Below are 22,353 nucleotides of genomic sequence, written 5' to 3'. Positions count from 1 at the left end.
GCGTCAGCACAGTCGGGACTGAGTCGAGGTGTATACAGTACAGGACGTTCCCATCGGTTGTCTGTCCCAGCAGGACGCGTGTTCTCCCTCAGTCAGACGTTGTCTTGTCCTTTTATCCAGTTACTCTGTGTGCTAAAACAGCAGACAGCCCTGTAACATAGCAGACGTTCTAATTTACTGTGGCACAGCTAATGCTGACAGGCTAACAGACAGACAGGGGAGTCTGACTACCGACACTGACAACACTAAAAACCTGTCTCCTGGTGTCTTCCTTTCCCTTAAAGTATGCGGTATCTGACAGGGGTGATTTTGTGTGGTTTTTTTTTAAGGGGAAAAGTGTCCACTTTCGATCACAAGGTAGATGGACCAGAACACAATGCAAGACATGAAACCTCTCCTGTCAAAAACAAAACAACAATGAGTTGTGTGCCTCAAGCGCTAATTGCTACAGTTTCGAATGGAAACATCGCCGTGAGGGGTTAAGTTAGTTCACCCATCTGCAAAAACATGGCAACCCTCGGTTAATGTCAGTCCTGTTCTGTGCTGTACCATCGTCTGAAGCGTATCGCTGTATCAACATGCATACTTGACATGTCTCACATTCTTGGAGTGGACATGTCCCGATCTGCAGCACATGGTACCTCATGGCTCTGATAGAATGGTAACGATCACTGTCTGTGATAACAGGAGTCGCATTAAATCACTGCACATAGAACAGACACACAATGAAAGACAAAGCAGTATCAGATCAAGATAGACCCCAGGGCTGTCTATTTAGAGACAACAAATGAAATGGAGTTGAACAAGAACATGAAAACAATGTGCAAAATTAAAGAAACGTTTTGCTGGTTGCTTAACTGAGCCTGACTTTTGGAAACAAAGCCGGTTGCACAACATGTATTTTACTCCATTATCCTGACTGATGTCCTCTCTGTCTCTCTCTCTCTCTCTCTTCCCTGTCTTGCTCTCTCATCCCTATCTCTCTCTCTCTCTCTCTCTCTTCCCTGTCTCTCTCTCTCTCTCTCTCTCTCTTCCCTGTCTCTCTCTTCCCTGTCTCGCTCTTCCCCGTCTCTCTCGTCCCTGTCTCTCTCGTCCCTGTCTCTCTCGTCCCTGTCTCTCTCTCTCTCCTCCCTGTCTCTCTCTTCCCTGTCTCTCTCTTCCCTGTCTCTCTCTTCCCTGTCTCTCTCGTCCCTGTCTCTCTCATCCCTGTCTCTCTCTTCCCTGTCTCTCTCTCTCTCTCTTCCCTGTCTCTCTCGTCCCTGTCTCTCTCGTCTCTCTCTCTCTCTCTCTCTCTCTCTTCCCTGTCTCTCTCTTCCCTGTCTCTCTCTTCCCTGTCTCTCTTGTCCCTCTCTCTCTCTTCCCTGTCTCTCTCTCTCTCTTCCCTGTCTCTCTCGTCCCTGTCTCTCTCGTCCCTGTCTCTCTCTCTTCCCTGTCTCTCTCTTCCCTGTCTCTCTCTTCTCTCTCTCTCTCTTCCCTGTCTCTCTCTTCCCTGTCTCTCTCTTCCCTGTCTCTCTTGTCCCTCTCTCTCTCTTCCGTCTCTCTCTCTCTCTTCCCTGTCTCTCTCGTCCCTGTCTCTCTCGTCCCTGTCTCTCTCTCTTCCCTGTCTCTCTCTTCCCTGTCTCTCTCTTCTCTCTCTCTCTCTTCCCTGTCTCTCTCTTCCCTGTCTCTCTCTTCTCTCTCTTCTCTTCCCTGTCTCTCTCTCTCTCTCTCTCTCTTCCCTGTCTCTCTCGTCCCTGTCTCTCTCGTCCCTGTCTCTCTCTCTCTCTTCCCTGTCTCTCTCTTCCCTGTCTCTCTCTTCTCTCTCTCTCTCTTCCCTGTCTCTCTCTTCTCTCTCTCTCTCTTCCTTGTCTCTCTCTTCTCTGTCTCCCCCAGAGTCGCCCCCGGAGCGAACGGGCCGCCGACGGAGCATGCCTGGTGGTGCGCAGGACAAGATCACCCACACCATGGAACCTGCCGCAGCAGCCACGCCCTTCAGAGTCACCGTGAGTACTCGCCTGCCGGAGCACGCAGCGTGTGTGCCTGCACGCGCCCGTGTGTGTCAAGAGCGTGTGAGAGGCAGAAAGAAAGAAATACTAATTGGAAGAGAGACTTCCGGAGACAGGGAGAGTACAGTAGTCTTTAAGATGTCACGTCAACGTGAATAGAAGTCTGGTCTGGTCTCCAGGTGGTTCTATGCCAGTCTGAATCTCATTGAGCTTCTCCATAACACCCATTCTGAATACACTATGATGTACAGGTTGTGTGGAGTTATTGAGCTTTCTAGCCATTGTGGAATGATACATCTGTGGTGCAATAGGACTCATTTCGTTTTCTCTTCACATGTGTTCTCCTGGCTGGCTCAAAATGAGCCACTTCACTCAACAGATATTTGAACTGCTACTTTTAACAAACTGCAGAAATGCAGACTCTGTGAGTCATCCATAAGCTTAGCTTGCCACCTATAAGCAGAGCGCATCCCCATCAAATTAGAGATGAGAGTGGAGAGGAGGACCTCTAGGTGAACGGTACACGGTCATCGGGATACATTCAGGATGCAAACAAACTCTTTACGTTGCCGATCCAATGGAAATGCTTCTCTGTCCACTGTGACTGGTTCAAACAGAAAGGATTCCTATAGATTTTTTTTAGGTCTCCATTTTGTCGAACTCAATGGATGTAGCTCCTATCTCTGTCTACTCGCTCTCCTTCCATCTATCTCTCTCTATGACAATGCCAAAACCCTCCACTCCACGCCATGTGTCCACAGACTACTATTGCTGTCTGTTGACCGTACCTACAAAAGATAGTTGATGTGCCTCTGACACTAACCCCGTGTACTGGAAGCCATATTAAAAACACATGAATGCCAACGGGAGCCGTCGGGTTGAACTTCCACAAAGTGAGACTGAAGTGTGTTTTATGAACCGAGCAGTTGTTTCCACCAGGTTTTAATGGCAAATAAAGCTGCTGTGGATTGGCTCGTTGAGATTGTGAGTAGAGAACGGTAGTGTGGTTGTGCGTGTAGACGAAGTGTTGTGGCAAGGGGTTGCGCCTGCCGTGGCTAAACATTCATGGTGCGCGCGTGCGTGCCCGTACGAGCGAGAGGGTAGGAGAGAAGTTGAGAGAGAGGTAAGAGGTGAGGCGAGAGAGTGCAGAAGAGGGACAAAATGGGGCGAGAGAGAGGAGACAAAAGTGTTAGTGAGACACAGAGGAGTCCGACAGACAGCGGGTAGGCTTTATATCCATCGATCGGGTGTCAGTTAAGCTGCTCCCTGCAGGGACCAGAGGAAAGAAGATAATGAGAAAAGAGAGGAGAGGAGAGGAATGGAGAGAATGAGAGAGGAGAGGAGAAAAGTGATAAGATGAAGCCACTGTGTCTCGCTGTAGAGTCACATGACCATTTCTCTTTCTCCTGAGTCATGAGGCCATTAAGTTCACGTCTGGATATGATATGATAGAGGTAGAAGGTACCTGGCCCATTAGGCTCACTTCTAGGATCAGCTTACCAAACTCAAACCATCCCTTAAACCATAAGCGATAAAATCTCAAACCTAACATAGAATCATAACATAGAACCCCCCCCCCCCACAATAGATTTAGACAATAGATTTAACATCAGCCTATCTGCAGACTGTTCCATATGTTTGTCATTACAGTGCCCTCTTCTGGCAAGTAAGGGTACAGTCCACTTTTTGCCCAATGCGTTTACTTAGATGCAATGTAGTGTGTGAATGCGTATGTGTGAGTGAGTGACATCCCTCACCCTCCGTCCATCCTGGCCAGTTGGTGAAAGGACATCCCAGCTCTTAGCCCCCTCTCTCCTTCTGAAATACCAGTCCTGACATCTAAAGTACCCCCTCCTAGGCTTTGAGCTAAATCTGTCAAAATGACTCTCTCACACAGTTATCCCGGCCCCGGACTCTGTCATGCAAACACACACACTGATTCGATAAGAAGACTTCACACACACTTGGTTGAAGAATTCTCTCTCTCCCCCAAACAACTAACCCATACTCTTAGAATTTTTATTTATTTATTTAACCAGGCAAGTCCGTTACAAACAAATTGTGATTCACAATGGCGGCCTACCCCGGCCAAACCCTCCCCTAACCCGGACGACACTGGGCCAATTGTGCGCCGCCCTGTGGGACTCCCGATCAAGGTCGGTTGTAATATAGCCCGTGATCAAACCAGGGTCTGTAGTGACACCTCTAGCACTGAGATGCAGTGCCTTAGACCGCTGTTCCACTCGGGAGCCCATGTGTGTGTAGGGCTCTTTGGCTTACTCCATAAGAGAATCCCTTTTTGGTTCTGGGTTAAAAAAAACTTTGTGGAAAGTGTTCCACATGGAACCCAAAAGGCTTCTACCTGGAACCAAAAGGTTTTACCTGGAACCAAAAAGGTTCTTCAAAGGGTTCTGTAATGAGACTTTCCAAGTGGCACTGCGGTCTAAGGCACTGTGATAGTGATAAAGGGGTCACACAACCAGGGATCAAACCAGGGTTTGTTATCACAACCGGCTGTGATCGGGAGTACCATAGAATCATCCGGGTTAGGGGAGGGTTTGGCTGGGGTAGGCCCGTCATTGTAAAATACGAATTTGTTCTTATTAACTGACTTGCCTAGTTAAGTAAAGGTTAAATAATAAATAAATGTGGACAGGTGACAAACTATTTTAGGTTCTAGATAGCACCTTCATGCTAAGAGTGCAGGATACACAATTTTGTCCTGTTCTCCGCTAAAGTGGAGAGAGTGGTGCCAACCCAATTTGACTCTTCTCGTACAGCCACACAACAAACCCTTGAGGCTGATTGCAACGCCTCGTCAAATTGATTCTGAATTAGGACTTCTTCTCATCCAATCTCTCCCTCTATCCCTCCCACTCTCCCCCCTACGTTCCTCCCCCTCGGTCTCAGATTGTTCTAGGGGTCTAATTGGAGACTCTGGCCCAGTGATTTTGTGTGTGTGTGTGTGGGGGGGGGGGGTTCAACCAACCGCTGGCGCAGAGGAAACGGGAGTATGGACACACGTGCATGACCGCAGCGCGCACAGACAAAAACACACAGAAATACAGTCAGTTTGAATGAGTCATCTCAGACGTACAGGTTTCACAGCACTGTAAGTGTCAACAAATCCATATTTGATTGTGTATTCTAGGGCTTTACTGTACCTTGCCGTATGTTTACTCTCTGTTATTTTACTCTATTGTACTGCAGGTCCTCACTGGATGTATTGCTATATTATTATCTGCTATACTCTGAAAAATGCTGGGTTAAATGCAACTCAGCTTTGGGTGAATAGTGGACCGAACACACGTTTGGTTATTTTTCACCCAGCCGTACCATCACGCACACTCTCACCTACACACACACACACACACACACACACACACACACACACACACACACACACACACACACACACACACACACACACACACACTAGGCCTAATTAGCTGTCAGCCTAGGTGAGTTGGGACCTACGAACGAGGCTGTTGTGACGGACAGTGTGTTAACATGTAATGGTAAAGGGGTCTCCTCTGGCTGTGACAGCCGTATCGTCATGACGCCACTCCGTTGCTACCGGCATGTTGCTAGCGTGTTCTCACAACGTTAACCACCAGGCTAGGAGAATGTGTGTCACAATAATGAACGGAAAGGTGTCGTTCTGTAAACAGCCTTTATTGTTAACAGTCAGAGGCATGTTTAACGTGTTTTGCATAAATGAGTTTGGTGTCTTGGATGGTGGAATGTATGTTATAAATGGATGGAGGTTTGAAGAATATAATGTCATTAAATTAAGTCATTTAAATGCGGTGAAGTTTTGATGTATTCAAGTGTTGATCATCTTTGTTAAGCACGGGGGTTTGGAAATATGTGGAAGTATGGATCGTTTGCGAGAGCATCTCACGGCGATCAAAAGCGATAGTTTGAATGGCATTTAAGGTTGAGTTGAGGACCAAGAGGGCCGTCCCAGTACAGGTAGTCGTAAGGTGCAACGAGGGAAGGTGTCACTGTGTTAAACTCGACCCAAAATGCCCTCCGTCCCGTGTTGTCTTGGTGTGGAGCGGGTCCACGCGGGTCGGAGAGAACCGGGCAGTGACAAGGGCCTGATCGGCAAACCAACCAGCTCACACATCACTTATACAACACATATGAGCCATGAGTCTCCAGGGGGGAGGTGGTCCTTTACTAAGTTCTCTTTTGCTCATTCACCCTCTTTCACCCCTCTCTCTCTCTTGTATTGCTCATCTCTCGTTCCCTCCTGTTTCTCTTTCACCCCTCTCTCTCTCTCTTGTATTGCTCATCTCTCGTTCCCTCCTGTTTCTCTTTCACCCATCTCTCTCTCTCTTGTATTGCTCATCTCTCGTTCCCTCCTGTTTCTCTTTCACCCCTCTCTCTCTCTCTTGTATTGCTCATCTCTCGTTCCCTCCTGTTTCTCTTTCACCCCTCTCTCTCTCTCTCTCTCTCTCTTGTATTGCTCATCTCTCGTTCCCTCCTGTTTCTCTTTCACCCCTCTCTCTCTCTCTCTCTTGTATTGCTCATCTCTCGTTCCCTCCTGTTTCTCTTTCACCCCTCTCTCTCTCTCTCTCTCTTGTATTGCTCATCTCTCGTTCCCTCCTGTTTCTCTTTCACCCCTCTCTCTCTCTCTCTCTCTCTTGTATTGCTCATCTCTCGTTCCCTCCTGTTTCTCTTTCACCCCTCTCTCTCTCTCTCTTGTATTGCTCATCTCTCGTTCCCTCCTGTTTCTCTTTCCCCCCCTCTCTCTCTCTCTCTCTCTCTCTCTCTTGTATAGCTCATCTCTCGTTCCCTCCTGTTTCTCTTTCACCCCTCTCTCTCTCTCTCTCTTGTATTGCTCATCTCTCGTTCCCTCCTGTTTCTCTTTCACCCCTCTCTCTCTCTCTTGTATTGCTCATCTCTCGTTCCCTCCTGTTTCTCTTTCACCCCTCTCTCTCTCTCTCTCTCTCTTGTATTGCTCATCTCTCGTTCCCTCCTGTTTCTCTTTCACCCCTCTCTCTCTCTCTCTCTTGTATTGCTCATCTCTCGTTCCCTCCTGTTTCTCTTTCACCCCCTCTCTCTCTCTCTCTCTCTCTCTCTCTCTCTTGTATAGCTCATCTCTCGTTCCCTCCTGTTTCTCTTTCACCCCTCTCTCTCTCTCTCTCTCTTGTATTGCTCATCTCTCGTTCCCTCCTGTTTCTCTTTCACCCCTCTCTCTCTCTCTTGTATTGCTCATCTCTCGTTCCCTCCTGTTTCTCTTTCACCCCTCTCTCTCTCTCTCTCTCTTGTATTGCTCATCTCTCGTTCCCTCCTGTTTCTCTTTCACCCCTCTCCCTCTCTCTCTCTCGTATTGCTCATCTCTCGTTCCCTCCTGTTTCTCTTTCACCCCTCTCTCTCTCTCTCTCTTGTATTGCTCATCTCTCGTTCCCTCCTGTTTCTCTTTCACCCCTCTCCCTCTCTCTCTCTCTTGTATTGCTCATCTCTCGTTCCCTCCTGTTTCTCTATCACACCCTCTCTTTCGTTCACTCCTGTCTCTCTATCTAATCAGGGCCAGGAATGCCTACCCCTGAGCTAGACGAATGGCTCACCTTGGCAGGGCAGTGTCCTTGGTTCCCAGAGGCTCGGGTGGTAGATGGTAGTTGCTAGTTCTAGTGCCTGTCATTTATATTGAACCGACTGAGAGTGTACAGTGTCGGTTGCTATTCTGTATGCCCTTAACCCACTCCTACCAAACGAGTGTGATCAGAAATGATCAGAAGTGATCCAAAAATAGACACTGTCAACTTGTATGCAATTCGCGACAGGCAGTACATGAATTTGTGAACAGAGCGTTTCAAATCACAGAGTAAATAGGCCAACACAGCCTCATCATGTCCCCCAGATCAAATATGAGTCAGAGGAGAGAGAGAGAGAGGGGAGGAGTAGTACTGGGAAAAGAACCTGTAGCTTTTGTCCGTCCCTCCCCCCCTCTCTCTCTCGAAACAGCCTGTAGCTGAGGTTCAGGTCAGGGGAATGAGAGACAGGGAGAGAGGGAGAAGGGGAGAGAGAGACCAACAACGCAAGCCAAAGCAGCCAGCCAGCCAGCCACTAAATACCCCCCCCCCCATTACCCTACAGGGACAGGGCTCCATTCACTTACTGTAGTTATCCGGCTAAGAGGAATGGATGGGGCTTTCATTTGTTAGCCCAGCGCGCGTGCAGTCCTACACTCTCGCAGGGAAAAAGAGGTGGCCTTTGTGTGTGTGAGATGTGGAATTACTTCTGCTTTTTTAGAGGGTTATAGAGTCGTGTGTGTGTGTGTGTGTGTGTGTGTGTGCGTGTGTGTGTGTGTGCGTGTGTGTGTGTGTTTAACTATTCCCCACAAGAAGAGTAAATGAACCAAAATTCGACCAACTGAGGACATTTTGTTAGTACCCACGAGGTCACATGCTATTTCTAGGGGGTTTAGGGTTAAGGTGAGAATTAGTGTTAGGGTTAGAATTGCGTTAAGGGTTAGGAGCTAGGTTTAGGGTTAGGGTTATGGTTAGGTTTTGGGGGGTTGAGGTTAGGGTAAGGGTAAGAGTACTTGTTTGGTTTAGGGGTTAGGGGTTAGGGAAAATAGGATTTTGAATGGGACTGAGTTGTGTGTCCCCAGAAGGTTAGCTGGACAAGACTGTGTGTGTCTCAAAGGCTGTGCCAACGGTAAATCTCATAACTGTCTGTCTGTCTGTCTGTGTGTGTGTGTGTGTGTGTGTGTGTGTGTGTGTGTGTGTGTGTGTGCGTGCGTGCGTGCGTGCGTGCGTGCGTGCGTGCGTGCGTGCGTGCGTGTGTGTGTGTTAGTGGTGCGTTGGGTCACTCCTGTTCCCAAATTAAAATATAGCCTACATTTGGTGTATCATTTTACTGCAAGAAATATATATGTATAATACATATGTATATATGTATATAATTCTGCAGATCTTAACATAAGAGAGCTTTCTTTATTGTATTGTTTCATTTTAATATGTATTTTGACAGGGAGTCAATGCTGAGAGCGAGGTCTCTTTTCCAGATGAGCCCTGTATAGCACCGCAATACACAGGGGGAAAAAACACAATAAACACATTAAACTACACATTCATATACACAATCAAATACAGGTCATTATACACAACAATACACGATAAGCAAAGCCCAATCATTTTTAAAAAAAAACGGACAGATTCATCATGTAAACAGTCTGAAATACCCAAGAGGCATCAATCAATCCCGTGTCCAGATTTCAGTTTCCATTTAACCCATCTGAACATCAGGCTACAGTCCCCTTGACCCTTGACCCATAGGCCTATTTAAAGTCCCTGTCTTCCGTCTGTCGAATTTGTAAAGCGCCTCGCCATCATCACGCATAACATAGCCGGCACCCGCTATCATCCTCTTTCACCAATTTCTTTCCTAAACATGACTTTTCGGGCCCCTCCCTTCTCTTTATTTTCAGCTCTCCATTTCGCCGCTTTTCTCTTATTGAATTCAACTCTGACGTCCCTCTTTGCCACCGTGGATCAGCCACCACTTCCCAAAAGCAAGTGGCGATTGGCGTGTTCGGCTGCTTGTCGTGCGTACAGTTATAGACCCTAAAGCTTAGGCAGATAGCCTAAGGTAATGAACGGACAACCTCAATGTATCCGCACAATGTATTTGTCTTCTCTTTATTTCATCCCGCAGATATAACGGCGGGGGCGGCAGATTATGAATCAGCCCGCGCATCGCTCGTGTGTGTGTGTGTGTGTGTGTGTGTGTGTGTGTGTGTGTGTGTGTGTGTGTGTGTGTGTGTGTGTGTGTGTGTGCCTGTGTACTGAACGTGTGTGTGTGTGTGTGTCTGAAATTGCCGTGCAAACTTTCTGAGGCTCCCAGGGGATCAAACAACCTGTGACAACATACCACACACACTCTACCTCGCTCTTTACCAGAGGAGGCTGGTGGGGGGTATCTATAGGAGGACGGGCTCATTGCAAGGGCTGAAATGGCATGAATGGAACGGAGACAGGTAGCCTAGCGGCTAAGAGCGTTGTCGATGTGCCCTTGAGCAAGGCACTTAACCCTAATTGCTCCTGTAAGTCGCACTGGATAAGAGTGTCCGCTCAATGACTAACGTGTAAATGTAAGTCAAACGTGGTTTTCACATGTTTGATATTTGAAACCATTCCATTCCAGCCATTACAATGAACATGTATGCCAATAGCACCTCCAACCAGCCTCCTCTGCTCTCTACCCCCCCCCTCTCTCTCCATCTCTCTCACTCCTCGTTAGTAAGATAGACATGTCATGTTGTGAATGGCCTGATTGGAGGCTGTAACTAAATAAAGATGCCAACCTCATTACAGTGTCATGCCATAAATACTCAAGGTGAATAGTCTGACTCACTCTACCCTATGATTACCCCATTCCTTATTCAAACACTGCGCGCACACACACACACACACAGCACACATACACACAAACCAAGGTCTGCTTGTCAGCCAAACCCAGCCGCTCAATAATATGACTGATTTATTTTGGCTAATCCCTCAGCCGGGGAGTCATTGCATGGATGGGAGGAGAGGAGAGGAGGAAAGAAAGAGAGGAGAGGAGAGCATTGGGGCTGTCTAGACCTCCCAGCCATCAGGACTGATGAAGCTTTATTCATTTAGCTAATGGGATTTGAAGAGGCTGGCTGGAGCATACTAGAGAACCAGCTACAGGCTGTGCCTCTGCACCTACATGCGGTTTGGTTACCATATCCCACATCACTGTGCGTTTCTGTACATAAACACACATTTGACAAGACACAAAGCGTCTGTGGCCGTGTGGCGCTGCCTCACATACCTCATGTGTAGCCATGTCATCAGCGATTGAACTTTGAGTGCATTGTGTCGTAAGTTCCTGTGTCTGGAGGAGTGACAGCGGATGGTCTTTGTTCCCTATCCAGAGAATGACAATAACACTGTTCTCTGTGATCTGCTGGCCAGGTTCTATCACTATTATTGTGGCTGCAACAGTGCCACCCCACTTGGCCACACGCACACACACACACACTCATTCACATTGCAGGTGTTAATTATACAGGTGTGTTATCAGCGGGATGGAGGCCTGTTTATCGTTTGTTTTCTGTCAGCGTCCAGGGTAGGTGTGCTGCAGGCTGTTTGTGTTTGTGCGTGCCTGTGTGTATCTCTGTGTGTGTGTATGAGTGGCATCGTGCCGCTCAGGCGGAGGCAACCGCGTCCTCACGGAGCAGCAATACGTCTCTCGCTCTCTCTCTTTGTCTCTTTTCCTACAGTTCTTTCTCTGCCCAACCTCCCCCTCTCCTCCCCTCCCTTCACCTCAGACAGATTGAGGGCACACTAAAGTGACTCCTCTGCTCTCCTCTCTCTCAGTGTGTCTTAATGTCGTTCTCATCACTCCCTTCTCAGCTGTGTCAGCTGGAAATCACAAGCTAGGCCTTTTGTCCTCCCCAAAAAACTTGCTGCGTTCCTTTTCTACGCCACGTTTCTCTATCTCTCTCTCTCTCTCTCTCTCTCTCTCTCTCTCTCTCTCTCTCTCTCTCTCTCTCTCTCTCTCTCTCTCTCTCTCTCTCTCTCTCTCTCTCTCTCTGGCTCTCTCTCTCTCTCTCTCTCTCTCTCTCTCTCTCTCTCTCTCTCTCTCTCGCGCTCTCTGTCTCTCTCTCTCTCTCTCTCTCTCTCTCTCTCTCTCTCTCTCTCTCTCTCTCTCTCTCTCTCTCCATCTCTCTCTCTCTCTCTCTCTCTCTCCTCTCTCTCCTCTCTCTCTCTCTCTTTCTCTCTCTCTCTCTCTCTCTCTCTCTCTCTCTCTCTCTCTCTGGCTCTCTCTCGCTCTCTCTCTCTCTCTCTCTCTCTCTCTCTCTCTCTCCTCTCTCTCTCTCTCTCTCTCTCTCTCTCTCTCTCTCTCTCTCTCTCTCTCTCTCTCTGGCTCTCTCTCTCTCGCTCTCTCTCTCTCGCTCTCTCGCTCTCTCTCGCTCTCTCTCTCAATGCCAGCCAACAGTTTCTATGGAAACAGAGAGGTACTTGAGGGAGTCTGACATGGGATGCAGATGTGGCGGAGTAGGATCTTGAGAAAAGTGCAGAGAGAGAACGAGAAAGGGAGAGGGGGATTGGGTGAAAGGGTGGACGCTAAAGCTGAAAAGATAAATAGACGGACTGTGAGTGACTGATTAGTAGTGTGTACAAGTGAGAGTGCGAATATTCCCTTTGAGGGCATGTGACATCTCTCTAAGGTCTCATATAGCCTCATATCTACAGACAGTTCTCAATCACCAGGCCTGTCTGTCCTTGACTTGACTTTCCAAGCCCATCTATGAGCTATTATCGATCATTTATTCACTGGACAGACATTGCTTTATCAATATAATTATTACTGTAACATTGGACTGATTGGAAACATCTACTCATTCATTTCATGTCATTATCCTGTGTCATTATGTTGTTATTGATGACCTTTCTCCCTCCCTCCCTCCCTCCCTCCCCCTCCCTCCCTCCCTCCCTCTCTCTCTTTCTCCAGGGCTTTCTGAGTCGGAGGCTGAAGGGTTCTATAAAGCGTACGAAGAGCCAGCCCAAACTGGACCGTAACTCTAGCTTCAGACACATCCTGCCTGGCTTCAGGAGTGTGGACAATGAGAGGTACAGTCGGCCCAGTGGTTGTACATTAAAGCTGTTTTACGCTGTGGTTTCACACTGGTATTAGTTTGTGTGTGAGGGCCTGTGTTGATACTGGATCTTTGGTCTGCCTTTGGGGGATTTGTGTGTTTGTTTGTGTGTCCTAGACTGTGTGCTGGCAGATCTGTTTTGTTTGGATGCGTCTTTGACTGATGGCTGGTTACGGAGGTCGCTGTTGACATGCTTGTGTTGTCAGTGAAAACCAGCCGAGCTCTGCTCTCCAATCTGTCATTCCAACTCTCCCTCTCTTTCTCTCCTCCTCCCTTTACTTCGGTTTCTGCTTCGCTCAGTTTTCCTCCCTCCCTTTCCCTCCCTCTCTTTCCCTCCCCCTCTCTCCCTTCCTTCCTCCCTCCCTCCCTCCTTCCTCCCCGATCCCTCACGCTCCCTCCCTCTCGCTCTCGCTCTCTCTCTCCCTCTCTCTGTGGGCTGAGGCTGAGTGTGATGGATGTGCTCTCCTCTGCGTGTGTCTTAGTGGTGACACTCTTACCTCTGTGGCCATGCGGCTGCAGCGTAGACTGGACCAATCGAAGCCCAGGGCCCTGGCTCTGTCTGTCTCACAGGTGATTTATGGCTAAATGTCACACATCTTACTCCAGGTTCCCTTTTACCCTTCGCTTGCCATTCACCACCGGTTCTATTACATGTGGCCGGTCCCTTCATGTTGAAATGCCGGCTCCATTCGAACCCTATTGGATATGTGAGCGAGCAAAAGAAAATGTTTCGCGACGAATCTCGGTGGGGAATGAATGTGGATTTCTGAGTCACGCCGGTTCCTCGCCCAGAGCTCATCCGGAGTGATTTTGATAGCTGTTACTCTAAAGGGAAATCTTTAACAAGATCATGTCATTTAGTCACGAGTTCGGAATCAGCCGCTTTGAAAACATTTTTTGCTCTATTCAAACGATCCCAATTAGGTTTCATCCCAGAGAGTCTAAGTTGTGTTTTCACTGCTCATCCTCCTACACTAGCACTTTGTGTTTGACTGTCCCTTTTATTCGTGTCAGATAAAGACTTTTAGCTCTGCTGGCACTTTAAACGATGATTGGGTGGGATCGGAGATGAGGCGATCTGTCTGCCTGGGCTGGGTAATTAGTAGGGATATAAAGGAGCCCTGTAATTGTACGTGGAGTTCTTCTGTCTCTCTGCTGCTCTGAGCCTGTCAGAAGGCATGTCTGTGTGTGTGTGTGTGTGTGTGTGTGTGTGTGTGTGTGTGTGTGTGTGTGTGTGTGTGTGTGTGTGTGTGTGTGTGTGTGTGTGTGTGTGTGTGTGTGTGTGTGTGTGTGTGTGTGTGTGTGTGTGTGTGTGTGTGTGTGTGTGTGTGTGCGTGTGTGTGTGTGTGCGTGTGTGCTGCTTTGAGCTTGTCAGTAGACTCTGCTATAGCTGGAGACTACCCACCTACTTTTAATGAGCCATTAGAATCAGGAGGTGTCATCATGGAACATTGTGAGTTTTCCGTCAATGTAGAGCAGAGTGGAGTGCTGTTCTGTTCTGTTCTGTTCCTCCCACTGCTTGGACAAATTATACCATGGCTACATGGCTCTATCTCCTTCTCCCTCCCTCCCTCCCTCCCTCCGTCCCTTTTTCTTTCTTGTTCTCTCTCTCTGTCTCCCTGTCTCGGACTGTGGGTTTAGTTTCGCTCTGTGTTTTCCTGTGATAAAGCGTTCAGTGCAGAACGCAAATGTCGGACAGGAAATTAGACCGTCCAGGAAGCTCCTTATCTCCCCTACAACGCCACAAACACACATACACACACACACATCATTATTTTTATACACCCACCCACGTACACACACACGCAAGACTGATAACAGTTTCATTTCTACCATCTAGTATCGAGGGACCCAGGTGACACTTTGATACATTCCCCTACCAGTACAGTGCAGTGTGTCTATGTCATTAACTTCCCCCCCTGTAGAGTGTGATCTCATGTGAAGGCATTTGATGACACTCCACTGTCTGTCAGCTCAGGAACAGGCTTCCCACAGGGCAGAGTCCCATGCACACTGAAACTCACATGGCCCACAGTCACATAGAGTCACATGCAACTGAACCTCCAGAATCATCTGAGGTGGGACGGGGACAGAGGATAGGGGAGTAGGGCGAGGAGGATGGGGAAGGGGGGAGGATGGAAGAGGGAGAACGCACACACCCGTTAACAACACACACGGTCCCATTAAAGCTGAATCCGTCTGTCACTCAGACTGACCTGCTGATGAACAGCAGCTGGACAGCATGAATTATTCAAAACTGCTAATCAGCAACGACCTGGGAATAGTTACAGGGTATTTGGTATTTTATTAGGATCCCCATAAGCTGTTACTCTTCCTGGGGTCAACACAAACTTGAAACGTGACATAATCCAGAACATTAATAGACCAGAACAGCTAAATTACAGAACTATATACAGTTTATTACAGCACACACAGCCTACATATCAATACATGCACATAATGTTTAGGTCAAATAGGGGAGATGCGTTGTGACCTCAGGTGTTGCTTCATCTGTTTTATTTTGTAAACAGGTTTGCTGTTTATCTGAGCAATATGCGATGGAACAGGGTTCCATGCAATAATGGCTCTACAGTATATACAGCATTTGGCTTCCCTCCAGGCTTAAGGGCAAACCCCTTACTCTAGACTCAAATTAAAGACATGACCGATAGGAGAGACTATAGAGTGGAGGGGAGAGGATGGGGATGAATGAGCCAATGGAGATTGACAGACAGGAACACACACACGCACGCACGCACGCACGCACACAAACACACACACACACACACACACACACACCACAGAAGGGTACAGTACGGAGCAGATGTATGTATCGGCTTATCAAAGAGACGTGTGGTACAACACAGATACACAGACCAGTCTGTCCATGTTGCAGCCAGATACCCTATTAATGTTTTATTTACTGTTAACCAGCACTCCTAATTCCCTGAGGAATATGTTACTGTGTGTGTGTGTGTGTGTGTGTGTGTGTGTGTGTGTGCGTGTGTGCGTGCGTGTGCGTGCGTGCGTGCGTGCGTGCGTGCGTGCGTGCGTGCGTGCGTGCGTGCGTGCGTGCGGTGCATGCGTGCGTGTGTTGAGCCAGGCATTCATGTGTGTCTCATTTGAAGGAGTGGTAAAAGTTTTAATACACATGCCTAATCAGCCCACTAGTGATATAGACTGCTGCAGTCATCAAGATACCATCCCTGTATCCCCTCTACGGCCCGGAGGAGAGCAGTGTTATCAGGTAACACAATGAGTTGAGCTCAGTGGGAGGTCTTTCTAATGGAAGTATAATGACAAAGGTATTGATGGGTCAATTTCTCCAGCCCAGAGGCATTTTATAGCCTCCTATAGCCTGCTGTTTCTGCTGACAGCAGCTACAGATGTAGAATCTTAATTTGATCACTCTGTTGCAGGAGTACTTCATTTTAAACTTATCGTGTATTTAAGGTTAAAAAAGGCCTTGTAAGTTTATAATTTCCACTTAGAAATTTCATTAGATTTTCTCTTATGGAAAATGTATAAACCCCTACAAAAATGTCCATTAATTATAATCCACATAATGATTCATATTTCCTGTTGCTGAAGGATTATTTTCCTGCTGTAGCAAACTGGCTCAAGTGAAGATTTTTTTTCTCACTCATCTTTGTTTAGCCTCTAATTTGATCAGGGAGTCTTATCTACACACAATACCTCATAATGACAAAGTGAAAACATGTTTTTAGCAAATCTATTGCAAATGTATTGAAAATTAAATACAGAAACATCCCATTTACATACAGGTCCACAGAACTTTGACCTCTAGGGCACATAACAGAATTAGCCATATAAAGGTCTTTAAAAACAGAATCTCAACTTTGTTGACAAGTGGTTCTGAAAGGTCATGAAATGACCTTCAAGTGATAGTGTCTTTAGAAAGTATTCACACCCCTGATTCAATACTTTGTAGAAGTACCTTTGGCAGTGATTACAGCTGTGAGTCTTTCTGGGTAAGTCTCTAAGAGCTTTCCACAGCTGGATTGTGCAACATTTGCCCATTAATCTTTCAAAAATGATTCATGCTCTGTCAAATTGGTTGTTGATATTTTCTAGACAACCATTGTCAGGTCTTGCCATAGATTTTCAAGTAGATTGAAGTCGAAACTGTCATTCAGCCACTCAGGAACATTCACTGTGTTCTTGGTAAGCAACTCAAGTGTAGATTTGGTCTTGTGTTTTAGGTTACTTAAATCAAATCAAATCAAATCCAATTGTATTTGTCACATACACATGGTTAGCAGATGTTAATGCGAGTGTAGCGAAATGCTTGTGCTTCTAGTTCCGACAATGCAGTAATAACAACAAGTAATCTAACTAACAATTCCAAAACTACTGTCTTATACACAGTGTAAGGGGATAAAGAATATGTACATAAGGATATATGAATGAGTGATGGTACAGGGCAGCATACAGTAGATGGTATCGAGTACAGTATATACATATGAGATGAGTATGTAGACAAAGTAAACAAAGTGGCATAGTTAAAGTGGCTAGTGATACATGTATTACATAAGGATGCAGTCGTTGATATAGAGTACAGTATATACGTATGCATATGAGATGAATAATGTAGGGTAAGTAACATTATATAAGGTAGCATTGTTTAAAGTGGCTAGTGATATATTTACATCATTTCCCATCAATTCCCATTATTAAAGTGGCTGGAGTTGGGTTACTGTCCTGCTGAAAGATGAATTAATCTCACAATGTCTGGTGGAAAGCAGACTAAACCTGGTTTTCCTCTAGGATTTTGTCTGTGCTTAGCTCCATTCTGTTTATTTTAAATCCTGAAAAAATCCCTAGTCCTTAACAATTACAAGCATACCCATAACATGATGCAGCCTCCACTATGCTTAGTAGTACTCAGTTATGTGTTGGAATTGCCCCAAACATAACACTTTGTATTCAAGACAAAAATTTAATTACTTCCTTTTTTTTCTTTTTATTAGGTTGCTTTGTGGAGTAACTACAATGTTGCTCCTATCACATTGTGAAATCCCTGACTGTTTTTTTTCCTCTCCGGTAAGCGAGTTAGGAAGGACACACTATCAGGGGCGGCAGGTAGCCTCGTGGTTAGAATGTTGGGCCAGTAAGCGAAAGGTAGCTATATTGAATCCCAGAGCTGACAAGGTAAAAATCTGTTGTTCTGCCCCTGAACAAAGCAGTTAGCCCACTGTTCCAAGGCTGTCATTGTATTGCATAGTTGCAATAATTGCATAGTAAAATAATTGCATAGTAAAATAAATAAATAAAACGTCTTTGTATTGATACATCATCCAAAGTGTAAATTATAACTTTACTGTGCTCAAAGGGATAGTCAATACAAATAGTCTGGGTAGTCTGGTTAACTGTTCAGGAGTCGTATGGCTTGGGGGTAGAAGCTGTTAACAAGCCTTTTGAACCTAGACTTGGCACTCCGGTACCGCTTGCCGTACGCTGGCAGAGAGAACAGTCTATGACTAGGGTGGCTGGAGTCGTTGACAGTTTTTAGGGCCTTCCTCTGACACAGCCTGGTATAGAGGTCATAAATGTCAGGAAGCTTGACCCCAGTGATGTACTGGGCCGTACGCACTACACTCTGTAGTGGCTTGCAGTAGGAGGCCAAGCATTTGCCATACCAGGCGGTGATGCAACCAGTCAGGATGCTCTCGAAGGTGCAGCTGTAGAACTTTTTGAGGATCTGAGGATCCATGCCAAATCTTTTCAGTCTCCTGGGGGGGAATAGGCATTGTCGTTCCCTCTTCACGACTGTCTTGGTGTGTTTGGACCATGATAGTTCGTTGGTGATGTGGACACCAAGGAATGTGAAGCTCTCAACCTGCTCCACTACAGCCCCGTCGATGAGAATGGGGGCATGCTCGGCCCTTGATCACATTGAGGGAGAGGTTGTTATCCTAGTATCACACTGACAGGTCTCTGACCTTCTCCCTATAGGCTGTCTCATCGTTGTTGGTGATCAGGCCACCCACTGTTGTGTCGGCAAACTTACTCATGGTGTTGGAGTCGTGCTTGGCCATGCAGTCATAGGTAAACAAGGGAGTACAGGAGGGGACTGAGCAAGCACCCCTAAGGGGCCCCCATGTTGAGTATCAGAGTGGCAGATCTGTTGTTACCTACCCTTACCACCTAGGTGCGGCTCGTCAGGAAGTCCAGAATAAGATGGCGCCGAAGAACATGGCTGACGTTTTACATTCTCCTAACCAATTGTGCTATTTTGTATTTTTTGGACGTTTTGTGTAACTTATTTTTTTACTTATTGTGTACATGATGTTGCTGCTACTGTCTCTTATGACGGAAAATAGCTTCTGGACATCAGAACAGCGATTACTCACCGCGGACTGGAAGCAACTTTGTCCCTTAATGAGTCTGTTCACTGGAACAGGCCCAGATCCACACCATTGGGGTGAAGAAAAGATGCCGGAAAAGAGCCCGCAGATCAGGCACCCTTCTGAGAATCCGGAGCTGAGCGAGTAAACTGCATTGCCTTCCATTCTTCTCGCTAACGTGCAGTCATTGGAAAATAAAATTGATTAAGATTACAATTAAGATTATCCTACCAACGGGACATTAAAAACTGTAACATCTTATGTTTCACCGAGACGTGGCTGAACGAAGATACGGACAATATAGAGCTAGCGGGATTTTCCATGCACTGGCAGCAAAGAGACGCTACCTCTGGTAAGACGAAGGGTGGGGGTGTGTGTGTTTTTGTCAATAACAGCTGTTGATCGATGTCTAATAATAAAGAAGTCTCGAGGTATTGCTCGCCTGAGGTAGAGTACCTTATGATAAGCTGTAGACCACACTAACTACCAAGAGAATTCTCATCTGTATTTTTCGGAGCCGTCTATTTACCACCACAAAACGAAAGCTGCCACTAAGACCGCTCTCAACCAACTAAAATGTAAGCCTATATTCAGTAGTCAATAGTCATCAACGTTGTTCCCGGTTGGGTAACGGGTATACAAAAGAATGTCATAACAAAGGCATAGGCGTCATCTTGACCCAGTTAGCTGCATCAGTGTCATCCTGCAGTCGACTTGGACTGCGTCTGACAAGGCCATAAGCAAAGAAGAAAATGCTCACCCAGAAGCGGCACTCCTAGTGGCCAGGGACTTTAATGCAGGCAAACTTAAATCAGTTTTACCACATTTTTTACCAGCATGCCACATGTGCAACCAGAGGAAAAAATCCCAGACCACCTTTACTCCACACACAGAGATGCATACAAAGCTCTCCCGTGCCTTCCATTTGGCAAATCTGACCATAATTCTATCCTCCTGGTTCCTGCTTACAAGCAACAACTAGTGACTCCCTCAATACGGAAGTGACTCACTCAATACGGAGGTGGTCAGATGACGCGGATGCTAAACTACAAGACTGTTTTGCTAGCACAGACTGGAATATGTTCCGGGATTCATTCAATGGCATTGAGGAATATATCACCTCAGTCATCGGCTTCATCAATAAGTGCATCGATGATGTCGTCCCCACAGTGACTGTATGTACATATCCCAACCAGAAGCCATGGATTACAGGCAACATCCGCATCGAGCTAAAGTCTAGAGCTGCCTCTTTCAAGGAGCGGGAGACTACGCCAGACGATTAAAAGAAATCCCGCTATGCCCTCAGACGAACCATCAAACAAGCAAAGCGTCAATACAGGATTAAGACTGAATCCCACTACACCGGCTCTGACGCTCGTCGGATGTGGCTGGGCTTGAAAACTATTACGGACTACAAAGGGAAACCCGGACACAAGCTGCACAGTGACGCGAGCCTACCAGACAAGCTAAATGCCTTTTATGCTCACGTCGAGGCAAGCAACACTGAAGCATGCACGAGAGCACCAGCTGTTCTGGATGACCGTAGAATAGTCTTGATCGGAGCTCATCCAGTTTATTATCCAGTGATTAAACGTTGGCTAAAAGGACGGATGGTAGAGGCGGGTTACCTACTCGGCGTCTGATTCTTAAAAGGCACCCCAACCTACGACCCCTATATCTCTGTCTCTTCTTCATGCGAATGACTGGAATTTGGGCCTTTTCCGGTGTCCGAAGTAAATTCTTCGGTCCGACACGTTAGAAGAAAAAATCGTTGTCCCGTACGAGGTGAGTAATCACTGTTCTGATATCCAGATGCTATTTTTGGTCATAAGAGATGATGGCAAAAACATTATGTACAAATTAAGTTGGAAATAACGTGAAAAATAAAACACACACAATAGCACAATTGGTTAGGAGCCGGTTAAACGCCAGCCAACTCCTGTCACACCATAATTATTAAATTCACTGTTCAACTGAGGGACCTTACAGATAATTGTATGTGTGGGGTACACAGACGAGGCAGTTCTTTCAAAATCATGTTTGAGACCATTATTGCACACAATGAATCCATACAACTGATTATGTGACTTGTTAAGGACATTAAGACTCCTGAACTTATTTAGGCTTGCCATAACAATGGGGTTGAATACTTTTTGACTCAAGGCATTTCAGCTCTTCATTTTTTATTCATTTGCAACAAAAAAAAATGAAAAACAGAATTCCACTTTGACATTACGGGGTATTGTGTGTAGGCCGGTAACCAAAACATTTCAACGTAAATCATTTTAAATTCAGGCTGTAACACAACAAAAATGTGGGAAAAGTCCAGGGGTGTGAATACTTTCTGAAAGCAGTGTAGATCATTTTCAGGAGGCTGGGTCAAAAAATAACCCAACGTGTGTTGTGTCCAATATTTACCCGGTGCTGGGTTTTTAACACAGCATTTTATTTTAGAGTCTCGAGAATAAGGTCATGTTTTTCTCATGTCAACTACCTTCCCCGTGGTATTTTCTCTCTGTTGCATCACGTCAGACAGATATCCCAGTGTTTCTGTGTGTATTACAATCCAACACCATCTCTTCACTTTCTTTGTATCATTAAGCTCAGAACCAGAGGAGCTGCAGTCCTGCCGAGTGAGTGAGTGTGTGTGTGTGCGTGCGTGCGTGCGTGCGTGTGTGCGCGATTGCTGGGAACACGTCACGCTGTCACACAAACACTACTGAAAAATGCTTATCTCAGTCATGTAATTCCTCCTTATTTTAACACACACACATAAACACACAAGTACACACAATAACACACACCCCCACACACACACACACCCACACACACACACACACACCCTCACCAACTGTGTCATTTTTTCCCCGTCTCCTTAGTCCAATTACCAAATCCGTTTGCATTACCTCATTTCTCTCTCTCTCTTTCTCTCCCTCCTTCCCCTCTTCCCACCTGTCCGTCTATGTGTAATGTGATTATAGTGTGTGTGTGGATGTTTGCAATTGTGGTGTGAGTGTGTGGTGTGCCCGTGTGTTTGTGCTCTTTGTATGCGTGCGTGCCAGGGGCTGGGTCTGGTTCATATTCACCTGTCTGTCGGCAGATGAATCAGACAGCATCTCTCTTTTGATCTCTCTAGGGAACCCAAATCACAGTTCAGTTGCACCTCCGACGGCCACAGGATGGAGAGGAGTGAGAGTGTGTGTTGGGCTGTGTCTGAGTTCTGAGAAGACATGACTCATTGGCCCAGGTGGAACACATGGCTGCTCCTTCGTGACAAATGTTGTTATAAGAAAGGGAAACCTTATATTTTATTACATTTTATTCATAGCCCCCCCCCCCCTCTCTCTCAATTCAATTT

At 46.5% G+C, this 22,353-nt stretch overlaps 1 protein-coding gene across 3 annotated transcripts in view; it reads left to right on the top strand.

Annotated features, from left to right (window-relative positions):
• The window catches only part of LOC115101069 (disabled homolog 2-interacting protein), a 231,327-nt gene that overhangs the window by 69,342 nt on the left and 139,632 nt on the right, over window positions 1-22,353 (top strand). For all 3 annotated transcript variants that reach the window (XM_029620248.2, XM_029620247.2, XM_029620246.2), the window contains exons 2-3: window positions 1,873-1,982; window positions 12,483-12,601. In XM_029620248.2, the coding sequence (XP_029476108.1) occupies window positions 1,908-1,982; window positions 12,483-12,601 (194 nt within the window). In that variant the 5' untranslated portion in view covers window positions 1,873-1,907. The remainder of the gene's footprint in view (window positions 1-1,872; window positions 1,983-12,482; window positions 12,602-22,353) is intronic.

Source organism: Oncorhynchus nerka, linkage group LG19 (assembly GCF_034236695.1).
Source record: "Oncorhynchus nerka isolate Pitt River linkage group LG19, Oner_Uvic_2.0, whole genome shotgun sequence".
NCBI classification, from domain to species: Eukaryota; Metazoa; Chordata; class Actinopteri; order Salmoniformes; family Salmonidae; genus Oncorhynchus; species Oncorhynchus nerka.
The sequence above is the reverse complement of the archived record's forward strand: the minus strand, read 5'-3'. Positions and strand labels throughout refer to the sequence as shown.